We start from the raw sequence: 23,421 nt of genomic DNA, 5'->3' as shown, positions 1-23,421 counted from the left end.
TTTATTGAATAGTGCTCCTTTTCTCAGATCTAAGGAGCCATGAAAGTTAAATATAGTGATTTGCAGCTAATAATTCAAATATTAGACATTTGGGAGCCTTTTTGAAGAAGTGACAAACACCACATTTCTTTAAAAATTGATGTCTGTGATGAATTCAGTTGGGTTCTCAGAGGAAAACACAAACTCTGAGGCCCGTTTCTCACATGCATCGTCGCTGTCATCCTCCTTGGGGAGAGTCTTCAGAGAGGAGGACTTAGTGCCAGACGGACGACGGCGCCTCTTCCGCCATCCTTTTCTCTTCCTTTTAGGGTGAAAAATCAAAAAGACAAGGACCAAAGCACTGAGTTGCAGCGTTTTTGTGTGTGATGAGAAGACGGGACTGATCTTAACGTTCACTCACATGCGACCCAGAGCTTTACGGGCCAGTCTCCGTTGCAACTTTCGGTTTTCTTCTGTGTCCCTTAGGACATGATCTTCTGCGGCCCAACGATCCCAGCTTTACGAACAAAAACGAAAAACATGAAAACATCAACGTTTTGGTTTTAAATTACGTTATATTCAAGTCCCACTCCGATCATCTTTTGATCTTTTTTTTCAAAGTGGTCTTTTAGTTATGATGATGATGCCGTTTTTTTTTTTAGCCAAAAATCATAAACACCTGTATTGTTTTCCTAGTAAAGCGGCAGGAGCTCGCCTCCAAGTTGTGGAGTAAACTGCTTGTCTTTTGACCGAACATTACTTGTGCAACAAAAATGGCAAACAACATTGGAGCTATCCAGCCGTACAGTTCTGAGGTCGATGCTAGTTCAGACGAAGACGTCCATGGATGGAATTGTCTGCATGTAAATGCATCAGAATGGAGCGGAGCATGGAGCTTGTGGCTTGCCGTAGGAGCTTCTTCGTTACACCGACAAGATTCTTCTGACTGAATTTTTTTTGTCTTTTCTAGTCAGAGTGGTTCTTAAAGACTACATAGGCTGATTTCTAGTACCTTCTGCTCCAACCATTGAAGTGAATCAGGTACTTTGGGACTCTTCTTCCATGTTCGTCTGTACCGATCAACACATCGAGGACCTGTAATGGAAAAACTGGTCAATGTTTGTACACAAAATATAGGCCCAAAACAACAAAAATAAATAACCCCCCCCCTCTTTAAAAAAAAAAAAGGAAAATCTAGGGAAATGGGTTTGCTATGATATATATATATATATACATATGTACTAGGGCTGCAGGATATGAGGAAAACTCGCGATATGCGATATTAGAGATTAATATTGCGATAACGGTATAATTTGCGATATATTAACAAATAACAAAATAACCAAAAACATCATTACCATTTCATTGTAACAGTTAAAAAATTATACTCTAAATGACCCTTGTCGACATAGGAGACAAACATCTAACATAATAGGCCTCCATCTGATTGGTCAACAACATGAAGGGCTCCATCTGATTGGTCAAATGCATAAAGGGATTTATTTGATTTGTTAAATGCTTCAAGCTGCTATAAGGTTGTATTAACACATTTAAGGTTTACGATTTACTGCGGTTCTCGCTACCTTTTGCGATATGCATATTGCAGAGCTGGATATTGCGATAACGATACATTTGCGGTATATTGTGCAGGCCTATTATGTACATTCTGATACATTCTGTTGGATAATGGATTATAAACTGTGTTCTTTCAAAAAATGGCTTAAAATTTCATCATAAATTAAATATATTTAACCGCAGGCCTCATCCTAATGTGTATAAATTCATCCAGTAGCTGGAATCTCTGCATGTCAAGAGTAACACGTAGGTACAGTCAGGACCATAAATATTTGGACAGACACACATTCTTTCTCATTTTGTTTCTGTACATTAGCATAGTGAATTTTACATAAAACAACTCAGATGCCATTGAAGTGCAGACTTTCAGCTTTTATTCCATGGGTTGAACAAAAAGATTGCATAAAGGTGTGAAAACCTAAAGCATTATTTAAACACAATCCCTTCATTTCATGGGCTCCTAAGTAATTGGACAATTGACTTCCATGCTATTGCATGGGCAGGTGTGGGCAATTCCCTTGTTATGTCATTATGAGTGAAGCAGATAAAAGGCCTGGAGTTGATTAGAGGACTCGTGCTTGCACTTTGAAGATTTTGCTGTGAACAGACAACATGCGGTCAAAGGAGCTCTCCATGCAGGTGAAAGGAGCCATCATTAAGCTGAGAAAACAGAAAAAAACCATGCCAGAAATTGCTACAGTATTAGGAGTGGCAAAATCAACAGTGTGGTACATCCTGAGAAAGACAGAAAGCACTGGTGAACTTAGCAACACAAAAAGACCTGGACGTCCACGGAAGACAACAGTGGTGGATGATGGCAGAATCATTTCCATGGTGAAGAGGAACCCATTCACAACAGCCAACCAACTGAACAACACTCTCCAGGAGGTAGGCGTATCAATATCCAAGTCTACCATCAAAAGAAGACTGCATGAAAGTAGATACAGAGGGTACACTTCAAGATGCAAGCCACTCATAAGCCTCAAGAATAGGAAGGCTAGATTGGACTTTGCTAAATAGCATTTAAAAAAGCTAGCACAGTTCTGAAAAACCCTTCTTTGGACAGATGAAACCAAAATCAACCTCTACCAGAATGATGGCAAGAGAAAAGTATGGAGAAGGCGTGGAGAAGCACATGATCCAAAGCACACTACATCATCAGTAAAACACTGTGGAGGCAGTGTGATGGTCTGGGCGTCCATGGCTGCTAGTGGCACTGGGACACTAGTGTTTATTGATGACGTGACACAGGACAGAAGCAGCCCAATGAATTCTGAGGTGTTCAGAGACATACTGTCTGCACAGATCCAGGTGAATGCAGCCAAACTGATTGGGCGGCGTTTCATAATACAGATGGACAACAACCCAAATCATACAGCCAAAGCAAGGCAGGAGTTTATTAAAGCAAAGAAGTGGAATATTCTTGAATGGCCAAGTCAGTCACCTGATCTCAACCCAATTGAGCATGCATTTCACTTGTTGAAGACTAAACTTCAGACAACAAACAGCAACTGAAAGCCGCCTGGCAGAGCATTCAGAAGGAGAAAACCCAGCATCTGGTGATGTCCATGAGTTCAAGACTTCAGGCTGTAGTATGACTGCCAACAAAGGGTTTTCAACCAAATATTAGTAATGACCATTTTGTTTTCAGTTATGTCATTTGTCCAATTACTTACGAGCCCACGGAATGAAGGGATTGTGTTTAAATAAAATGCTTTAGTTTTTCACATTTTTATGCAATCTTTTAGTTCGACCCATGGAATAAAAGCTGAAAGTCTGCACTTCAATGGCGTCTGAGTGGTTTTATTTAAAATTCACTGTGGTAATGAACAGAAACAAAATTAGAAAGAATGTGTCTCTGTCCAAATATTTATGGTCCTGACTGGATATTATAAACATTAAAATTATTCCTATAGTAATTAAATTTTATGTCACTAAAGGGCAAAAAAGGACAGCAAAATCGTAAAACTGACCTAAAATAACGTAAGAAAGCCACAAATCAAGAGTTACATTAATAACGACTAGTAAATATATCGGATTTATTAGGTCACTTATGGCCAAGTTAGCACGAAGCAGCTAATTCGTGAGAAATACGGTTTAAAACCTCTGTATATCCCATGCATCTGAGCGAAATTAACAAACAATAATTTCTTTTTTATTTAGGCTAAAATAAAATTGAATGTCTGCGTCGTTTAAAAATGATCGCGTTTACCAGCAGGCCTATGCTAGCTGCTAGCTAGCGGACGTTAGCATCGGTTTCCTTCAGTGCCCCGCTTTCCGTCATATATCTGCCGTTTAGCATTAGCCTGGCGGTGCTACAGTCATGCAATCGATGCATATGGCGAAAAAAAGTTAAAATACCGATGTTTGGCGTCTTTTTCCACCTCAGAAACCCCACTGTGCTGCATGAAACGACAGCGTTGTTCGGGTTAGCCGCGCTGGGTTTGTTTGTTTGTTGACACGCTGAGGTCCAATTTGATTGGACGAAACGCCACCGTGCTACCTTCCTGCTCCAAAACCGATCGATTAGTGCGTTTTGGGAAATTTGCATACAAATAACTCTTCAAAAACTTAAACGTGTGAGTTTTATATGCATAAAATGCTTTATTGGGAGAGTTTCAAGAACTTATTCGGAAGCTGTTTTCCACACGACAAATCTAAATCAAACGTACCCGGAAAAGATGCGACAACAATTACTATTGACAGAAAACGCCACTCATAATAAAACACAAGGCGCTTTTTAAAACCCCATTGCAAACATAAAGCCGTTATTACAGTGTAATTACTTATATCAATGCCCGCTAAAGTTTGCGGAAAACGTTACCTTTGCGTCATATAGCACTTTAGCCTTGCTAGGGTCGGGTTCAAAGCACAGAACTCGTTCTCCTTTGTGAAAATGATATTTAATTCCTCGCGAATTCATTTGTTCATGGCGACGTGTGAGAGAGAAGACTTCGATCTGAAGCTACAAACTCCTTAACTCTTTCGTTTCCAAAACATTTCCCGCCCGGGGTGGTCTTCTTCTACGCAGGCTTCCAATAGAAGCAGGGTGGCGCTGTTGAAAACGGATGGTGCTTTCACTGGTGCTCGTAAATTTCTTTTATCATCCAGATGTTACGGAGAAGATTCGCTCTAATGGTTTAAATTTATGTTTAAAAACGAAGAAAATATTCACATTTACATTAGAGATGGACTAATATAACATCACATGCAGTAGTGACACTGATGAGACGTGTTTGTATTCATATAACATTCAAATTTCCCATAAATTCGAAAGCAACTTACAAAACTCCAATTCGATCAACAAAAACAGGTCTTTCACGGACACCGTACATGTGTAATTTCATAAATTGACCAATAGATGTCACAATAAGCTCACAAAAAGTCTACATAAAGAGTTTGAAAACTAATTTTTCAGAATAAAAAAAAATGTTTTTGTACAAACATGCCGAAAAACTAGAAGTAAAATTCGATATTTTGTCACACCTTTTCTAAAACAATGACATGTTTCTACATACAGTCACAATAATTATGTTAATTACTAAATTAACATATGATTATTAACAGTTTCTTTATCTGAAGTGGTATCTTACTTCAAAAGTCACATAATCTCTTAGAAAATTCTAATATTATGTCAAATCTAAGTGAAAGAAGGGACGACACTTATTTACTAAAATTACATAAAAAGATGCAAAAAATATCTGCAAAAAGTTTTCTTAATACCAAAATAAATAAAATATTTGGCTTAGTGATGCTAAAAATGCCGTCGTCATCTTATCAGTAAAACAATAGATATTTCACACTTGTTTATTTTAGAATCAGATTTCCTATTTTTCCAGGCTACAAGAAAATTGCAGTTTCATAAACAATTGATTTTTAGCACAACGTGCAAGTCCTGCAAATATAAACGATGTTAGTAAAAGATGTTGCCCAAACCAAACATGTTTTAGTAAATTAGTTACATTAATTTCCTTAGTTATTTTCTTCTTCTTCTTGTTAAAAAAAAGGATTAAAAAAGTTTTAAGAATGTATTATTTATCCCCTTTCTGACAAAAATGCCAAAACAAAAACATTATGATTAAAATCGCTAAAAACACTTCTGGACTTATAATAGATCAAGGTCAGATTATATCTGCAAATTAGGCAATTGTGGTCTGAGAAAACAATGCAAAAACATGCTAATGCTTGACTTCAGACTTGATAAAAACAAACAAGCAAACAAAAAAAAACAATCCCAAACATCTTTGAAAAGAAAAAAAAGTTTAACTCTGGAAAAAATTCTTGAAGTTTAGCAAAACAGGAAACGGTATTTGCTCAACCTACTAACACTCATCAATCAGAGAGCAAAGAAGGGAATGAAAAATTAATTGCAAGTGCAATTAATTTAAACATGAAACTATACCCTTTTTTTTAAGACAAAGGAGCTCCTTTAGTTTAAGTGTCTCCTCAAACATTTAAATTCAGAGTGATGTTTGTTCTGTTTTTGCTGTGGTCAATTGTTCTAGTGTGATGGGGTAAAAAAACAAACCGATTTTGTTGTTTTGGAGCTCAGATGTGGGCCTGGTTGTAATGCAGCCTTCACATGCAGGCCCGTATCCCCTTGACAGGCTCAAACAATGCAGTCCTCTGGCAGGAAACCGCGTTTCTGCAGCTGCAACTGATTTTAGACTCACTGTGAGCCACGTTTGGAAGGTAAGTTGCCAAAGCTGCACTGGAACTTTGCTCAGATGCAGAATTTCCCCTAAGTTTTGGGGTTTGAATCTGCTCTTCGTTTGAAAACGGTTGAATGTTTTTGTCTTTTACTTTCCTCCTCTACTTTTGAGGCTTATCTGGGCTCTTATCAGTGTCAGGTGGAGTTGCTTGTGTCTTGGGCAGCTTCCAGGGCTCCCTTATCAGTGGGCTGGCACCCTTCTCCACTCCTGTCTCCTCTCATTTTTCCCATTCCTTCACACTCAGGCCACATTTTCTACATCCCTGCGTCTCCTGGGAGCATCCGAGCTCAGGTTCTAAAAGAAACAATATTAACCCTACAGCTGCTTTTTGTTTGGCTAATAATAACTCACATACAGCCTCTGCTGATTGGCCTTTTATTTCCAGACAGACATACAGGTGGATTATTGGTCGAAGAGGATTATAACTTCTCTCTACGCATGGATGACCCAATGCCCGTCTGATCTAATCCCAGGGAACATTTCTGGATAAATGTTTGAGATTTTTATCAGTAAGTTTGGAAAAACTTTGGCCTGTTGAGCATAATATGTTTTTGGGACTCCACCCACTATAAAGCAACACCCGCGCGCGCGCGGACGCACTGTCCGAGTTTAGAAGGCGCTGCTCGAGTCGCCTTTACGCAGCGCCTCCAGCTTGGTGCGCTTTTACGCAGCGCTCCAACCTTTTGAGTTTTGGAGCTTTTAGTTGATGTGACACCGACAGGATCCGGTCTTTATGGTGGTGGTGGGTCACAGAGCCATACGGGGCTGATGAAAAATCCGAAATAGGAGCCATGTCCGCCGCGCAGGGACTCCTCAACAGCGTCTTCTCCTGCTCCTCTCCCGCTTCCAAAGCCATCGCCAAGCGGAGACTCCGTCAGACCCGCAGCTTGGACCCCGCCATCATCCGACACTGCGGCAACGGGAGCGACGCGCCGTTTCCGGCGGCAGGTGCGCCCGCGGGCGCTAAAGCGGCTTTACGCGCGCGGATCCCGGCACTGAAGGAGCCCATCGCCCCTTCGCTCTCCTCCCCCTCCATCCCCTCAGAGGTGTCCCCGTCCTCCAACTTCCACTTCGACTACGAGCTCGTTAAGCGTGCGAAACGGATTAGCGCCGCGGAGTTACCGAGGGGAGGCGGCGCGGCGCAGCCCGCGAGCGCCGGGACGCTCTTCTCCCCGCGGAGGTGGCTGCAGAGGAAAGTGCAGCCCGCGTGCCCTCGCCACTATGTGGTGTGGAACTCAGAGGTAACCCCACCACCACCCCCATCTACACCACATGTGATCCATGTGTCATAACACAGGGAAGCGCGCGCGGGTTCCCATTAGGGCGCACCGGTTCTGACAAAGAGGGAGCTCCACTTCACTGACTCTGTCTCTTAACTCAATAAGAGGAAAATCCACACGCATTAGATAATCCCAGCATGTGGGGGAGTGGAGTGCTGCCGCCTCCATTGTTGAGAATGTTGGGGTTACTTTCATATAAACATCAAATGGAGGGTGAATTAGAGGCAACCAGATTTGACATCCAAACCCAAAAAATCAGTGGATGACTGGTTTTTTTTTTAGGGGGTAGACTTTAAGGGGTCCACGTGCACTACTGAAATGGTATGGTTGTTTTTTCTGCTGCTTTTGTAAAAACCTGGTGTCTGTCTGTAAGTTCTCACGCCTGGGAGGAGTCGCTGCTTACACGTCTTCTTTGCATCAGCATCTCTCAGTTCTTGCAGTTTCCCACCACCCCAGATTTGTATTCTCCCCCCCCCCCCCCCAATAAGGTCCATTGAGGCTAATTTGAGGCCATCAGTGTGGAGTCATTACTGCAAACTGGAGCATAACGTTATTACACTTCGGAGTATTATTACAATCGCAGCGTTGGGGTGACGTCAACTTTGGTACAAGGACAAAAACAAAACACAAAAGTAAATTCTGTAGTTTACAGCAGGATTATAATCTACAAAACCTGCAAACATACACTGTTCTTGGATCAGATGCATGCTCGTTTAGTCCATTCAGGTCAACATTGAGTGAAACCCAGCTCAAAAATAATAACCCCCTTAAATCTGGACGTATGTTATGATCACCTGTAACGTTATTCCAGACAAACCATCCACCCCAGTCTAGCTTAAAAAACACCAGATTTTCCATTAGACTTATAGTTGTAGTATATATTTTATAAGAAAGGGACTTTTTTTCTGCCCTTGATGGTTAAAGAGACTCAAACATTTGGAAAAAAAAAAAACAAACAGCGACTACTTATTTTCCTCATGAGATTTCCACATCTTGTATGAGTCACTCTTGTTCAAATTTGTACTGTGATCTGATTTTTATTTTCAAACTCCCTCCTTGTGGGGTTTACTTCTGTCTTTTGGGATAGAATTACGGATGTGGCTGAACCACACTACAGTGCACTAGCAAGTTAACTAAGACCCTTTTAAAAAAAAATTCTATTCAATTCAATTTTATGTAGCCCAAAATCACAGCAACAGTCGTCTCAATGGGTTTCGTACCGGTATTTGTAAAGTAAACATAAAATCTAAAAGGATCATGAATACATAGAATTTAATGGGAAAATTCTAAACTGAACTAACTAAACAGACCAAACTAAACTGGGCATCCCTGCCATTAGACCCTCCTTCGCAGTAAGGAAAAACAGGACGGACAGGCGATGTACCAGGACTCTTGGAGAAGAATGAACTTATCTAACTCAACACCAGAACTGTAGCTCCTGAGTTTACGTCCTTTCGTTCATTTGTCCTAGGATATCTCTTCACCCGTTTGTGCAGTTAGTGCAGGGATTCTGATCCTGATAAAAGCAGCTTTGCGTCAATATGCAAAACGGCTTCAGAGTCTGTTCAACTAAAGTTAGTCGTGTAAGCGGCCTAAGAGTAACGGTAGCATTAAGAGTACGTGTTAGTTTCTGTTCACCGGTGACAGCTCCGGTGTTAAAGGGTTAGGCCTTAGTCACGTGGAGCCGTACAGGGGTTGTGGGGTTTTGGGTCGTCCGGACCCACGGAGGATCCTAGAGAGGAGCGGCTGGATCGTCTCGCAGCTCCACTGGGATTCATACGGCCACTTCAAGAAGGGACGTCATAAAAATGCAACGCACCATTGTCGTGCGCCAAATGCTGCATGTATGGGGTGTGCAGGTGCCCGTAAGATGCCCACTCAAACTACACTGACTCCTTTCTATTGGTCAGGGTTTGGGGGGTTGAATACAATGAAACGTTACAACACGCTTGCATCTCCCTTGCATGTTGTATAAGTGATCGTTTTTATTCTTCAGGTAGTTCGGCTGTAAAAATGACCTCAGTTGGAATCACAGATAAAATACCTTTAAAGCTTAAAAACTATATATTTTTTTCATTTTTCCACACCAGCTGTTTATTTTGGTTAGGGAAGTTAGATTTGCTTCAGCTCATGTTAGTGGTGTTAAAGTCCCACCCCAATCCCCTTTTGATCTATCTTCACAGAGCCATCTCAGTGGTCTTTTGGTAATTAATACGGATGATGCAGGTTTTTTAAACAAAATCTAAAAACCTGTCAGTTTTTTTCGAGAACATGGTTTCAGCAGAGCGGCAGGAGTTCATTAAAAATTCACTTTTAAAAAAAATGTGGAGGAAATACATGTGATGGAATTGTTGAACTATAGAATAAGAACTCAAGAAGATCTGAGAAATGGACTAACTACAAAACGACATTATAAGGACTTATTCATGGCGAATGTTATTAAAAACCTATAGAGCCAAGGTAACCCAAGGCATTTCTTTTTTTTGCTTTGTAAACCTATTTTTACTGTTCCTTATACTTTTTTGTTGTATGTTTTAACTGTGTTTAAAAGGCAATAAAAAAAAGGAAACTTTTATGCTTTGGACAGGCAGGGAGTAAAATTTCCCATCATCCCTTTGCTTACTCCTGTTAGCTGACAGCGTGTCACAACCCCAACCTAACTGTAGCAGTGCAGCAAAGACGGCGACCAATACTGGAGTTGTCCAGCAGTACAGACGCAGCTCAGACGAGGAAAACAAAAGACGGATCTATTCGTCTACACGTGGATGCATCAGAATGGAGCGGACCAAGGGGGCTATTGGCCTGCCAAGTGTAGTTTTTGGTGTTTGTGCCTGATTCATGATAATAATGAATACTCAAATATGCAGTTTTAATCTTAGTTTTCTCTTTACGTGTCCTCCATCATGAGAAAAATGTGACAAAAACATGTTAAAAATACCAAAAACTCATTTTTATTGGAGTGGGTCTTCAAATAGCACTGGTAGAAATGGAGAGCTCTGTTTTAATCCGTGCCAAATCTTTATTATTTATGGGAAGTTGCGTCCAGTTGTGTATTGTTTGCATGTCAACCATTCAGCGTGTGTGAGGTATTAAAGCCACCCGTGGCGATTGGTTTACAATACTTTGCCTTTTAAGGAGGGAGACGCAGACAGAAGACCAGATGAAGATGGAATAGTTTACATGTCTGCACTTTATTGACAACAATTCCTGTACGGTTTTTGGATTTTTTTTGGTCAGATTGAGGATTTTGTAAAACTCATTAAGATAAAAAAGAAAAAAAGAAAGCATCACACCCTGTATGTTACTAAAGTTGATGATTGACTGGCTGGATTTTATTTGTTATAAAAGTTATCAGCTCAGCAGTTTAACATCCCATCAGCACCCGCTCTAGCAGAAAAGCATGACCATAAAACCGCTTGTTTTCTTTTTTTTTTTTTACTGGGACTGCTGGAATTCGTAAACCCTCCTGGGCTTCTGTTTTCCTTTACAGCTAATTCAGCCAGGGTGCCTGAATGTTGACTTTTTATTTCTATTTTTAGACCCACTCGTACTCTGAAGATAAGACTTTTGTTGAAAAGAACGAGTCGAAAATTAAATCTGATAGAAAAACTACCACTGAATGATTGATGGCTGGTGAGTTAAAGCGATGCAGCGTTGGACTATCAGGTCACCAGTTTGGCCAAAAATTTTTGGAAGACGTTTGCACCAATTTACCAGGACCTGATGACCAAATAGAATGGAAACAGACACTTGCTTGGATTTGGTATATTTTAAATTTCCCCATTGCTTTTTGAAAGTACTCAGACAAAACCCAAGGAAGTCTTTCCCACCTTCCTTAAGACATTCAAACAGGTTTTATTTTCCTTTTCTGATCTAGTTGTCCATTGCTGCTGGCTCAGGCAGTGGAGGGAAAAATGTCCACATCAGATTGCTCTGGAATTTTCTGCCAACATTTCCCATTTCCTGAATGAGCATATTGGCCATTTGAGGTTCAAACCCCACAAGGATCAGAAAAGAAAACATGTTTATGAAAAGACCAAAGTGTGGGTTGAAAGAAAAGAATGAAAATAGAGGAAAATTGTAACTTAGAGTTGTGTGAGAAAGAAATTAAACTCCTTGGAAACCCAAAAAGATTTAAAGTTAACAACAGAATTTAAATAAAGCTGGAAGATGAATTTATGACATGTTCAATTGTATTTTTTCTTGCTTGTGACTAAGGTGGTGGAAGCAGATGTATCTAGAGAGAGCTTAGGGGAAAAACATAACTACAAGTAAACTACATGAATTTTAATGCACAAGATTTAGGAGATGTAAGAGCCACAACTGGTTTCAAGCCATGTTTACAGCACTTCGGCAACGCGCGTTCAAGCAACCACTTCCAATGAAAAGTCTATGTAAACATGCATATATGTGGGTTTCAGGCTTCTGCGTTCAAAACTCTTGCATTCATGTGTAGCTATGCAAGTTTCTACAACTGTTTTTGGGCGCTGCGTACAAAGCCCGCGGCCATTAAACACGCTTAGAAAGTTAAACCAGTTGAACTTTGACCAATCAGGGACTCAGATTTGGTAGTGACATATGGGTGGCTTCTCTTTTAATTCATGGAAGTCCCGACTATTTGAAAATTGATCATGAGGGAGAAATTAGGGATTGTGTTTTGTCCCTAAACAGAATTCTAAGACACCAAGTCTTTCATTTATCAGAATAGAGCTGTGAAAGAAAAAGCCAGGAGCAAGATTCACGAGATTTGCACCGCTACAACGTTTCGCACAAAGCCTCTTCCAATAGTGAGTACTGAACATACACTAGCATCGGGTAGCAACAGTGTGAACACTATATGCTAAACAAATGTTTAACAATGCTCGTTTAGTGCGCTTTTGAACGCTCATCACATGCCCGGCATATACTATGAATAAGACTTAAGACTAGAACTGTTTTGACATTAGTCAAACAAGTGTTTAAACCATCAAAATGTTCTTAAAAGATCTTCTCTACATTGTTATACTTCGCTCACACTGGGCTTGGAAGAGTGTTCAAGCGATGACTTCTGATAAAAAGTCTATGTAAACCCGCTAATATGCCCGATTCGGGCTTCTGCGTTACAAACTCAGGTGTTCACATATTGCTACGCATATTTTTGAGTACGTTTTCACACAAAATGCGTGGCAATTTAATATATGTTGAAAGTTAAACTAGGGGAAACCTTGACCAATCAGGGACTATGTATTTGGTAGTGACGAATGGATGGTGTCGCTTTTTTTTTTATCATGAAGGAGAAATTAATAATTGTGGTTTGTGCCTGACCGGATTTCAATGACACCAAGTCTTGCATTTATCAGAATAGAGCCTGGAGCAAGATTTGCACCACTACAATGTTTCGCACCAAGCCTCTTCCAACTGTAGGTGGTGGACATGCATTAGACTGAAGCCTGAAATAAGTCAAACACAATTTCAACCATTTAAATGCCCTCAAATTATCTATCTTATCTTGTTAGTTTATTTTTTTTAAGACTTTAAAAAAATTTCCACGATTTTTGTGCATTTCTGTTTCTTGAAATACTCGGCTGTCAAGTGTTAACTGACATTTGAAACCCTTCAAGCTCAGGAACGATAAAGCAAACATTGCCAAAGTGAGCTTGCAGAGATGTGTTAGAGCCGTTTTCCAACCCTCGGCGAACACTCCTGCATTTTTTGAAATCCTACCCTGGTAAAAAAAAAAAACACACTTGCCTTTTAATGACTGTCGTCATTAGGCTTCTGTGGTGCTTGATAATGAGCGGAATCAGGTGTGCTTAAGAAGGGCAACATGGAAAATGTGGAGGCTAGTGTTCACCAAGGACTAGGGTTAAAGGGCACTTCGGTAGACTCTGGCGCAGTAAAAATCCATTGTAAACACTAAACATTAGAAGGTCCCATTTTCCATTGTCAGTAACACAACTCTCCAATACCCCAACATACATATATTAAAACATGAATTAAACAGAATTGTGCTCAATAAGAAGAATTATAGTAGACAAGAAAAAAGATGGTTTTAGCTCTAAAAGTATTTTTTCCTCCCACAAAAGACAATGCTTTCTGTACATTATTTGTTAGATTCTAAGGCAGGGTCCTCATATCCAGGCCTCGAGGGCCGGTGTCCTACATGTTTTCCAAACATCTTTTACATCTGAAGTACATCAGATCACGTGTAAGGACGCCTAACCCTTGTGCTATCTTAGATGACCCCACCCTTTTCCATTGACGTGTTCTTCCTACCATGACAAAGGTGGATAAAGGTGGAAAGATCTCATGTAATCCAGGACACCAGTGAAGATCACAAATCATTGATGAAAAAAAGTTCAGAGCACTGTCTAGTGGGTCTAGATGACCCACCTCCCAATGTTAAATTGCCTAGGATAGCACAAGAGTTACTAAAGTCCCAATTTTAGAGCCACTTACCGTTGCATGTGAGACTGTATGATCCAGGTTAAGTCCCGGATTGTTGTGGGAATCCAGAACCTGGACATCTCTACATTCCATTTTAACAAAGCAATTTTATACTTTACAAAAAATCTGGATGGAGCACAAATATGGTAGAAACGTGAAAGGGAAGAATTTGTTTGGTTTTGTCCTGATGGTTGTATCCTACAGAGATACTGTATCTTGAAAGAAATGGGTAATTTAAAGATATAGTTATTTTGAAAGTCCATAAATGAAGTTTCATCCATAGTACTAAAACACATAGTACTAAAACTAAAACTCTAAATAAATGTTTTAGTACTATGGATGAAACTTCATTTATGGACTTTCAGAGTTAGTTTTAAATAACTAAACCAAATTATTTTGCATAACTTACAGGAGAAATAGACACTTCTTTTTCCAATGATGCAAGTAGAAGCAAACTTCTACTTGACATGGTTTTTTGGCAACAATATCAGGCCAAAATACTCTAAATATGATGAAGATAAACTCTGAAAAACGATCCCCTACCATGTTATGTTGGGATTTCTTGGGGGGAAATAATTGAGCCTCATGTTTTGTTGAGAATCTAAGGAGCGTAGGGATCTGACACAGGTCATGGCAAAGATCCAGGAGAGTTTTTTTTCTCCTTTTTCATCACAGTGGTCCAGATTGTGTGGCAACAAGCGTTATGAATCAACACTTAAAGCCCGTAAGCTACCAATAAGCAAATTAAACCGGTTTTCTATAACCTTGAGATTTAAACTGGTTAAATATCCCGTCAGCATCAAAGGGCTTGCTCTTTTTAACTGAATGAACAGCTCTATGGTGAACGTAAGTCAAAACAGACAAAAAAGGCTTTAGTGGGAATACGTGTAGATTCTTCAAATGCTGACAGGCTGTAGGAAACACAAAGGTTTGAACTTGTGAACCTACCTGCCATCCATTTAGCCTTTCCTCCTTTATATCCTCCCTATGTTCCCTTAAAATGATGGAGCTGCGTTGGAGGGACGAGGCCTTGATGGGTCGAAATCTTTGGAATGCTCTTTGCAAAAGCACACGCCAGTACAAAAAAAAAAAACGACTAATAATCACCCGGCCTTGGGGTTGCCGAGCCAAAACTTGGACAGCTTTAGCAAATCTGTCAAATTGTCGTGCGTTGAAGGTTTCAGCATTATCCCTAATAGAGCTTAGAGCGGCATAATCCTGATGGAGAGGGGGTGAATGCGGGATGTCATCACGCTCTTGCAGAAGCATTGTGAAGAAACTGGTTGGTTTTCTTTGGTGCGGCAGATTTAGGACTACAGATGTGTTGGAGTGAACGACGGATATCTACTGAATGAGCCTCAAAGACCCACTCCCATAAAAATTGTGTTTCTAAACATGTGTTTTTGTACATATATACATATATATGTATATATACATACATATATATGTATGTATATATGAAGAACATTGAGATTAAAGTTGAATTTCTAAGTATTTCTTTATTCAAGTCGCTCTGAATCAGGGAAATAAAATACTGTTTGAAATGGACCGTATTTGTGACGTAGAAAATATACTCTCTGAAACGGGGAAGGGAAGGGGGGCGGGGTTGCTCTGTGCCAACAATCCCACACACAACTAATGCCGCTCTGCAGAAACTACATCCTAGAAAATGACAGTTTATTTCCCGTCATGGCTAAAAACGACATGGTCATAATTAAAAGACCACTGGAAATGCTCTGAGAATAGATCAAAAGATGATCGGAGCGGAACTTTAAAGGGCATAATTTCATGTCAGACAAACAAGATAGCAGGATGGCTGCATTATTAGAGTTCAAAGACTTCAAGTCCCACTCCAAGTGTATTTTTTCTATCGTAAAATTGTTCCCAGTGATCTTTTAATTATAACGATGCCGTTTTCCTGCTCAAATCAAAAAACCTGCCATTTTTTAAGACATTTTTTTCTGCAGATCTGCAGGACCTCATTAGAAATTCACTTTTGGGGGGTGTGTGGTGGGAATGTTGTTGCAGAGCTTAGCCTAGCCAATCTCCTAGCATGCCATCGTTTGCACTCTCTCTCTAGCGACCAGCGCCTCACAAGCCCAAGCCAACATTAGCGTAGCATAAAAAACTGTGAGCAAAATCGGGGGTATCCCGCCGCACAGCTCAGAGCCAGATGGCAGCTCAGATGAGGAAATGGAAACGTACATGGATCTATTCGTCTGCAAGTGGAGGATTTAGAATGGGAGCGGAGAAAAGCGAGACATTGGCCCGACCACGGCAGTAGCTGTGTCATAAGTCCGAGCTCTTCAAACATCCTGTTTTCATCTGCTCCTTATCCAATGTGGTTCGAATGATTAGAAATTTTTAGAAACCTAACTTCTTTTACATGTATTTCATTATGAGAAAATGCTACAAGAAGATGTTAGAAACACCAAAATCCTCATTTTCATATGAGTAGGTCTGCAGAATTCGGGGATTTTCATTTGTCCAGAAAAAGCAATATCTTTCTGTGGTTGTCTCCTGTTGTTTATTGTTCTACTTCATCCGTGTCTTGGGTTTTTCATCTGGAAGAAGCTCTGGATGCACACGAGCGGATCTGTCCAGGATTGTAGTTTAATTATGTTGTTTATTAGGTTGAATGGGCCTGCTTGTAGACATATCTGGGATGGACAGGAAGCTTTTTGGCATTCAACAGACTCACGAAATAAACCACAGAAAAGTTATTCGTGATCCTTTATTTAGCAAATTTTGTTTTTTTACCGCATAATTGATCTAGCCTTTTATCTGGGAGGGACAGCTGGTTTGAACTTCCCCTTACTTTGATATGTAATCCAAATTATTTATCTGGAGAATGAGCCACTGTGGGACTATTTTCAGACGACCCTGTGCCAGACCCAGAGGAGATGTGGGCTCTTTACAGCTCACCGGTGCAGGAATATGCAACGTAAACCAACTGATTCTGAGTTACGTTACATCACTAACCAAAAGTGTTACGTGTCAGCGCAAAACTGCTTTTCTCTGCTTCAAAATCTGTTTCTGTTGATTCGGAGCATGGTAACTCAAAGAATGTCAACACAGGAGCTAAAGCTTCTGTGTTAAAAGGTAAATTAAAGATAAACTACTTTTTATTAAATCAGCTTTTTAAAAAATGGAGTAAAAAGTCAATGATTTGCTATCTGTCTGTGAAGTTGTGTTAGCATCTTAGCTACTGAAATAAGGAGAAACAACATTAGAATTAGAAAATCTTTGGACTTAAATCACTTGGAATTCAAAACAGGATTCAATAATAAGAATTCGAAAACAAGAATTTAAAAACTTAGATTTTTATTTAGTGTGTCCCTATTTACAAGCAGTGATGCAATGTATGAAGTCTAAATTTGTCATGTTTTCGTCCAGAACTGACCAGATTTACTGAGACTGTTAAATCATTTACATAAAGTTTTAGGTCGGGATTTAGAGGCTAAGAACTTTTGCTTTCACAACACCCAAAGAGATAAAGGTCATCTAACTCAAAATTGCAGCTATCGACATGTTTATTTCCTACAACATGCAGTTGGAGCCATTTCAAAAAAAACTTTAATCTTTTTAAATGGGAGAACTGGCAAAATTGGTGGCTGACTAAATTACTTTTTTGGCCCACTATGTGTGTGCGTGTGTGTATATATATATATATATATATATATATACACAACCGAACATCCTCTGATACATTAATCACTGCACATTTGTGTTGAGTTTTCCTTCCTTCTTCCTCCTAAACTTCATAAATATGTACACAGTATAAATATGGTTAATATGGTTAAAATTTTGTAGGATTATCAGATAACACACAGTTTTGATGTTAGGTCGAGAACACAGCATGGTTGGACAGCTTCACGGGGGGGATGGCCCTGTTTCACAGGTTAAAATATATACATGCTATGTTGTCGTGTGCAGGTGGTGAGCTGCATGGAGAAGTGGCTTTTGTTTGGAAAAATAAAAAGTAAATAATCTAGAAGATCTGCGGCTAGTGTGAAAACTATTTACGAGGCCCAAAAGTAAAGTAGTGAGCTACCCTAAAAGTCCAGAGCTAAGCAGGTAAGTGAAGCATTGCTTTAGTTGCATTAAACATACATTTAAATGTAAATTAAAGGCACAAAAATGGCAAAAGAAATGTGTGTAGTAACCACAAGATCAAAGAGGTAGCACCGATTTATGGGCGTTCCACCAAAAACTGAAAATGATGACGTCATTTCATAGCAGTGAGGGTTTGGTAAGAACATTTCACGGATGGATAGGAAGGTTTTTCCCAACACCGGCAACAGCTCCAGTGTTAAAGGCTTAAAGGTGTTGCAAAGTTTAAAATGATAACATTCTGATGAAATACCTGCCAGAGTTTAGTTTGATGAAACAAATATTATGAAGTTTTTACGGTTCCTTTTGAAAATGTTTGTGGCTCCTTAAGCTCCTTTGACAATTACTGCTTCCATTGAGCTGTTGAGTCTCATTAGCCGCGGTTACATGGGCAGAATATCTTGATCGGATCAATGGTCGGGTTAAAATTCACCCGTGCACATGGGCACAGAAAACCTTTTTCCGATTAGAACAAACGTTCCCATGGCTCACACTTTCATTTGGAATGAATCATCTAGGCATGCGCAGTAGTGTAAAATCACCCGGATTAGGAAATAGGTCCCGTTGTAAACAAACCACTGCCACAGACAGACAGCATGTGCTGCGGCTCCGTAATACGAGACGATAATAGCGCACATAAATGTATGGAAATAACATCAGCCTTTATTTTGGTGGGACACAACTGGAAACACAAATCCACGTGACTCCACGGGACATTTATTTCTGCTCTGAAAAGTTCACACAGGCCGCCCCAAAGCCACTCTGTGAGCTAGCGGCCCGAACTCTGTTCGAACACGGTTCCTCCTGAGTCCTGCAGCCGCTAACCCAGAGCGGCGGGGCGGCTCGCAGTCTGGATTCTCCCACACATAAAACGCACACGTAACAAAGCATCCTCCCCCCTCGGACACAAAATTATTAATCCAGCTCCTCTGCTCACTCGGGTGCCAGTGGACTGAGTGAGCGTCGGGGAGCACGAAGCGAGAGGGAGGGAAAGAGAGGGGAGAGCCAGAGGGGCGAGAGCGGAGCGGCGCTTTTCACGGGGCGTCCGCAGAGCCACACACCATCTATGCGTGACGTAACCCAGAGCAGCAGTGACACACGATCGGAATGACCGTTTACATGCTCCATGATCGGATAAACGATCGGTATAACCCACCTATCTCGATCGGAAAGAAATTCTGATCCGAACGAGTCTGATCGGGGCAGAGTATTCCGAACGGCGTGTTTACATGACGCATTTTCTTTCCGATCAGGCGTTCTTTCCGATTACTTTTGCCCATGTAAACGCGGCTATTGTTTATGTCGGTGTTTCTCTGCGTCTCAGCTATGGAGTAGTACTCTATATTTTGGCGTCCAAAAACCGTCTTACGTGTATGTCAGCTGCCCTGAAGGCCTGACGTAAACTGGCGCTTGTGAAGGACCCAAACACTGTGTGTGCATGTGTGAACCCAAAGTTTGATGCCTTGCCTCATTTGTGCTCTGAACCTCGACCCCTCGCGGGGTACATGTTTCCATGATACGCCGCTGAAAAGAACCATATGAAACAGTGGGGTTCAGCGCTGTTTTGGTTCAGAAAATCTCTCCTTTGGGATGTTTTTCCAACAATGGAGTAAAAGAGAGCAGTCTGAAATAGAAACGGCTGAAAAGTAAACATTCATTTCTGCTGTCAGAACCCGTCTGTTGAAGATTAAACCGGTTCGTCAGCCCAGAGAGCTGCAGGCTTGAGTTACTATTGGTGTGGATAAATGAACTTAACTTTTATGGGAGACAATCCAGATGCAGCATTTGGATGATCACATTGTGGGCTCACTATTAAAGGGGCAAAAACATCCCTCCCTTCTGTGTTTTTCTGTTATTATCCGACATCCCTAATGGCCTTTCTAATGTAGTTTGTCATGAGTCAGAAGGAAAGCATTGATAAGATTCCCCCTACGTTTGCCGTCAGGATTACTGCTTCCCAATTATGTTTTCATCCCAACTTGGAGGATAAACTCTGGTAAAACGATAGTCTCACTGGGCAAAAATGCTTCTCAGTGTTTCAAAACACTTTGTCTAATCTTGGAACGGTTACAGAAAGACCGACACCGACCAACTGTCGCATAAATCGGCCGACGTACTTCGTTCTCACTATTCACCTCCATCATGGATTCATGGGGCTTTTTTTGTCAGCCTGGCGATCACAAAAACAACTGTTCACGATTTGAGCCGGATCCTGAGAGCTCTAAGTGTTCCAGAAAACTCCTGGGAGAGTTTACCTCACTCAACTTTAATCCATCCTCAAAAGAAATATAAACACGTGCAGGAGTTACATGATTAACCCTTTAACAACTGAGCTCTAGCTCCACTGTTGACCATGTTTGAATTATTGTAATTCTTCGAGTTTATGTTTATGCAACAACTTTACTAAAGTGTTCTATATATATATTTCTTTTCTCCGTGTCAGAACCCATAGGACTTGCGTCAATTGTTTAAACAGTCGTAGAGCTATAGTAGTTCAAAGAGCTTGTGTTATTTGCCGTCACCGGTGACAATAATTTTGGCGTATAAGTATAAATAAGCTCCCTACTGTTTGAAATGTGTTTTATACTGTGAATTGAATTAAATAAACGGAATAAACAAAATCAATACTAATGCTACGTACACACTGGTTCGAGAACATGCTGTAAGCATACAGTGTTCACACTGGGGTAAAGCGACCCGATGCTAGCGCATATACTCACAGTTGGAAGAGGCTTTGTAACAAAAGGTATGGAATCTTGCTCCAGGCTTTTTCTTTCACTGCTCCAGTGCGATGAAAGACTTAGTGTTTTGTAATTCCAGCTGAGCACAAACCGCAATAATTAATTTCTCCTTCATCGTCCCCTTTCAAACAGTTTGTACTTCCGTGTTTTAAAAAAAGGACGCTAACCATACGTCACCACCAAATCTAGTTATGTGCATTAGTTGCACATAATTTTCCTACCATGCCTCAGACTTTGGTAAAAGTTTGATTGGTGTATTTTGATAGAGGTGTGAGGTATGATGATCCAAAGCATCTCCATCACTAAAAAAACTTAATTTTTTTTAAATTCTTTGGTCAACACAGGAAGATCTTGAAATTCGAACATGAAACCAGTGGTAACCCATATCACTACAGTCTAAGGCAGGGCTGCCCAATTCTGATCCTCAAGATCTACCATCCTTCGATCCCTCTTTGCATTTCTTGCTGCTGATATCTGCATCAGATGATTGAGTCAATCAGAATAAGGAGACACCCGAGTCAGCAGTGTAGAGAGAGCTGTGAAACCGGGTCTGCAATGAATTGCAACTACTTGGGCCAGATTTTAAAGTGGAGAAGATGGAACAACCTGACAACAGTCTTGACCCCAACATTGTTGAAAATTTGTCTTAGCTGCTAGATCTTGACTAGTTCTTTGGCTGAATCCAAATTGCTTCCCAACTCGGATGGTGTCTCCCTATCCCTACATTTATCCATTTGTGTTTCAAACAAACATGACACCATTTTAATATGAAACGACACACGAGCCAATATCAACTTTCAGACTTTTCAAGTTTATTTTTTTAATCAAATATATATTAGTTTCACTCTATGAGTGTATTGAGTCTCTGGTATACCTTAGCCATTACAGCATATGCAGGAACAGAAATAGGAATCTGTTACCATCGGGGGTTTAGTAACATCTGCCAGCAGCATTTTCAGAAACTAGAGAGCGGTCAAAATAACACTTCAAAGGTAAATTTGGTTGCAAAGCAAATCTAAATCTGTCAACTAGATCAAATTCTGCTGAGGACAAAGAAAAGCACCAAATCCTCTTTCATTTGGGTTTGACGGATCACAATAATGCTCAAAGGAAGACTATCGCTGTCGTGATGTCTGCCCATTCCTCCAAAATGCTTTGATGAAGACATCAGTATTAGTTACAGTCCTACACAACTTTCTCTATATTTAGTACATCATTCCGGAACAATACTTTTATATAGAAGCGGTAAATAGAAAATATGTTGTGTATGTTTTCAGGAAAAACGTTGGTCTTTCATATCCCCTCCTGTCTAGAAAAAATAAGTCCAAAGGGATATGTTTGGTTATTGATTTTCATTTAAACGAGTTCATAAAAGACAATCCATATATCTCACCATTTTTCTGTACTCCTTTTGTATTTTTTTCAGTATATTGTACTGGAATGTTCAGCAGAGCATTGACCAAGGTGTCATAGCTCCTTCTGCAGCCCCGTTCCAGGGTTCATTCAGCTGTTTTGTAATGAGGAAGTTTCTGCACATTAGATTGGCAGAATCTGTCATGCTTTTTAACCTCCAGTCAGCGTCTGTTGGTTAAAAAAAATCAAAGATTAAACAAACCAAGGGTTTGTGCATTTTGCCTTGTTACACTCCATTGTAGTGTGTGAGTCTGTGCCAACGGTAGGAAGAGGTCATTTTACGGAATTATTTATTTGGAATTCCAGCTGCATACCGATTCCCTGCGGCGAGCTACTGACTGAGTGACCTCCAGCTTCTTCTCCTTTGTGTCTCTTTGGTCTTTCGCTTCATTCCTGCTGCTGTTTATCTTTCACTGGATCCTACTTTCACCTAGTCTGATAGTATTTGTGGATTTATTTATTTTTTTAGTGTGTGCTGACAATGTGTGACTAAAACAAAAATGCCCAAAGTACAACTTCATTTTCTTATGTAAAGGTTTTATTTAGGCTCAAAATGAAATTAAACAGATGACCTACTTTTTTTTTTTAAAAGGAGCAGATACACCTAAAGGTTTTTTTTTAAGGCAAACAGTAGTTTTATCAAAAAAAGATAAAGAAAAACAAACATCTGCTTTACTAAAAGGATAAAATAAAGCAGCCAAAGCAAAACGAGTAATTGATTAAGCAGTTTAGACTGCTGTGTAGAGGTATCAGATTTTTAGTGTTTAGCTTACTCCACCTCCTAAAACCTGCACCTTTGGTCAAAAGGCTTAACAACTGGACTGAGTGACCCCTCCCCCCTCGCGTTCCAAACAGGAAGTACCCGTTGGCTCCAGGAGCCCAAAATCCCACCTCCAATGAGATGTCTATGTAAACGTGCGTAAAAGCACAGTTTGGGCTTCTGTGTTCAACTCTCTGGTTCGAGCACGGCTGCGTCCATTTCTGCGATCGTTTCGGGCTCTACGTACAAAACGCTCGGCGATTAAAATTTCAACCGGTTGACCTTTGACCAATCAGAGACTCGGATTTGGAAGTGACGTCTTTTTCAAAACACAGAAGCGGAAATTGTTTGGAAATGGACCCTGGTGCGTGAATTAATAATTGCAGTTTGTGTCCAGCCGGAGTTCTATGACACCAAGTCTT

General features: G+C 40.3%; 2 protein-coding genes across 10 annotated transcripts in view; one reads left to right on the top strand and one right to left on the bottom strand.

Annotated features, from left to right (window-relative positions):
• msl3 (MSL complex subunit 3) overlaps positions 1-23,421 on the bottom strand; it is a 204,649-nt gene that overhangs the window by 7,329 nt on the left and 173,899 nt on the right. For 2 of the 8 annotated variants that reach the window (XM_023965759.1, XM_023965757.1), the window contains exons 2-4: positions 992-1,074; positions 401-496; positions 204-301 (exon numbers count right to left, since the gene is read on the bottom strand). In XM_023965759.1, coding sequence (XP_023821527.1) covers positions 204-301; positions 401-402 — 100 coding nt within the window. In that variant the 5' untranslated portion in view covers positions 403-496; positions 992-1,074. Of the gene's footprint in view, positions 1-203; positions 302-400; positions 497-991; positions 1,075-3,915; positions 4,045-4,378; positions 4,608-6,946; positions 6,968-23,421 lie in introns of those variants that run through there. The other 6 variants (XM_023965762.1, XM_023965753.1, XM_023965758.1 and 3 more) reach the window with 6 other exon arrangements.
• arhgap6 (Rho GTPase activating protein 6) overlaps positions 6,946-23,421 on the top strand; it is a 97,297-nt gene continuing 80,821 nt past the window's right edge. For both annotated transcript variants that reach the window (XM_023965745.1, XM_023965744.1), the window contains exon 1: positions 6,946-7,507. In XM_023965745.1, the coding sequence (XP_023821513.1) occupies positions 7,058-7,507 (450 nt within the window). In that variant the 5' untranslated portion in view covers positions 6,946-7,057. The remainder of the gene's footprint in view (positions 7,508-23,421) is intronic.

This window comes from Oryzias latipes, chromosome 2 (genome assembly GCF_002234675.1).
Source record: "Oryzias latipes chromosome 2, ASM223467v1".
NCBI lineage: Eukaryota > Metazoa > Chordata > Actinopteri > Beloniformes > Adrianichthyidae > Oryzias > Oryzias latipes.
This window is presented reverse-complemented; position numbering and strand designations above follow the sequence as displayed.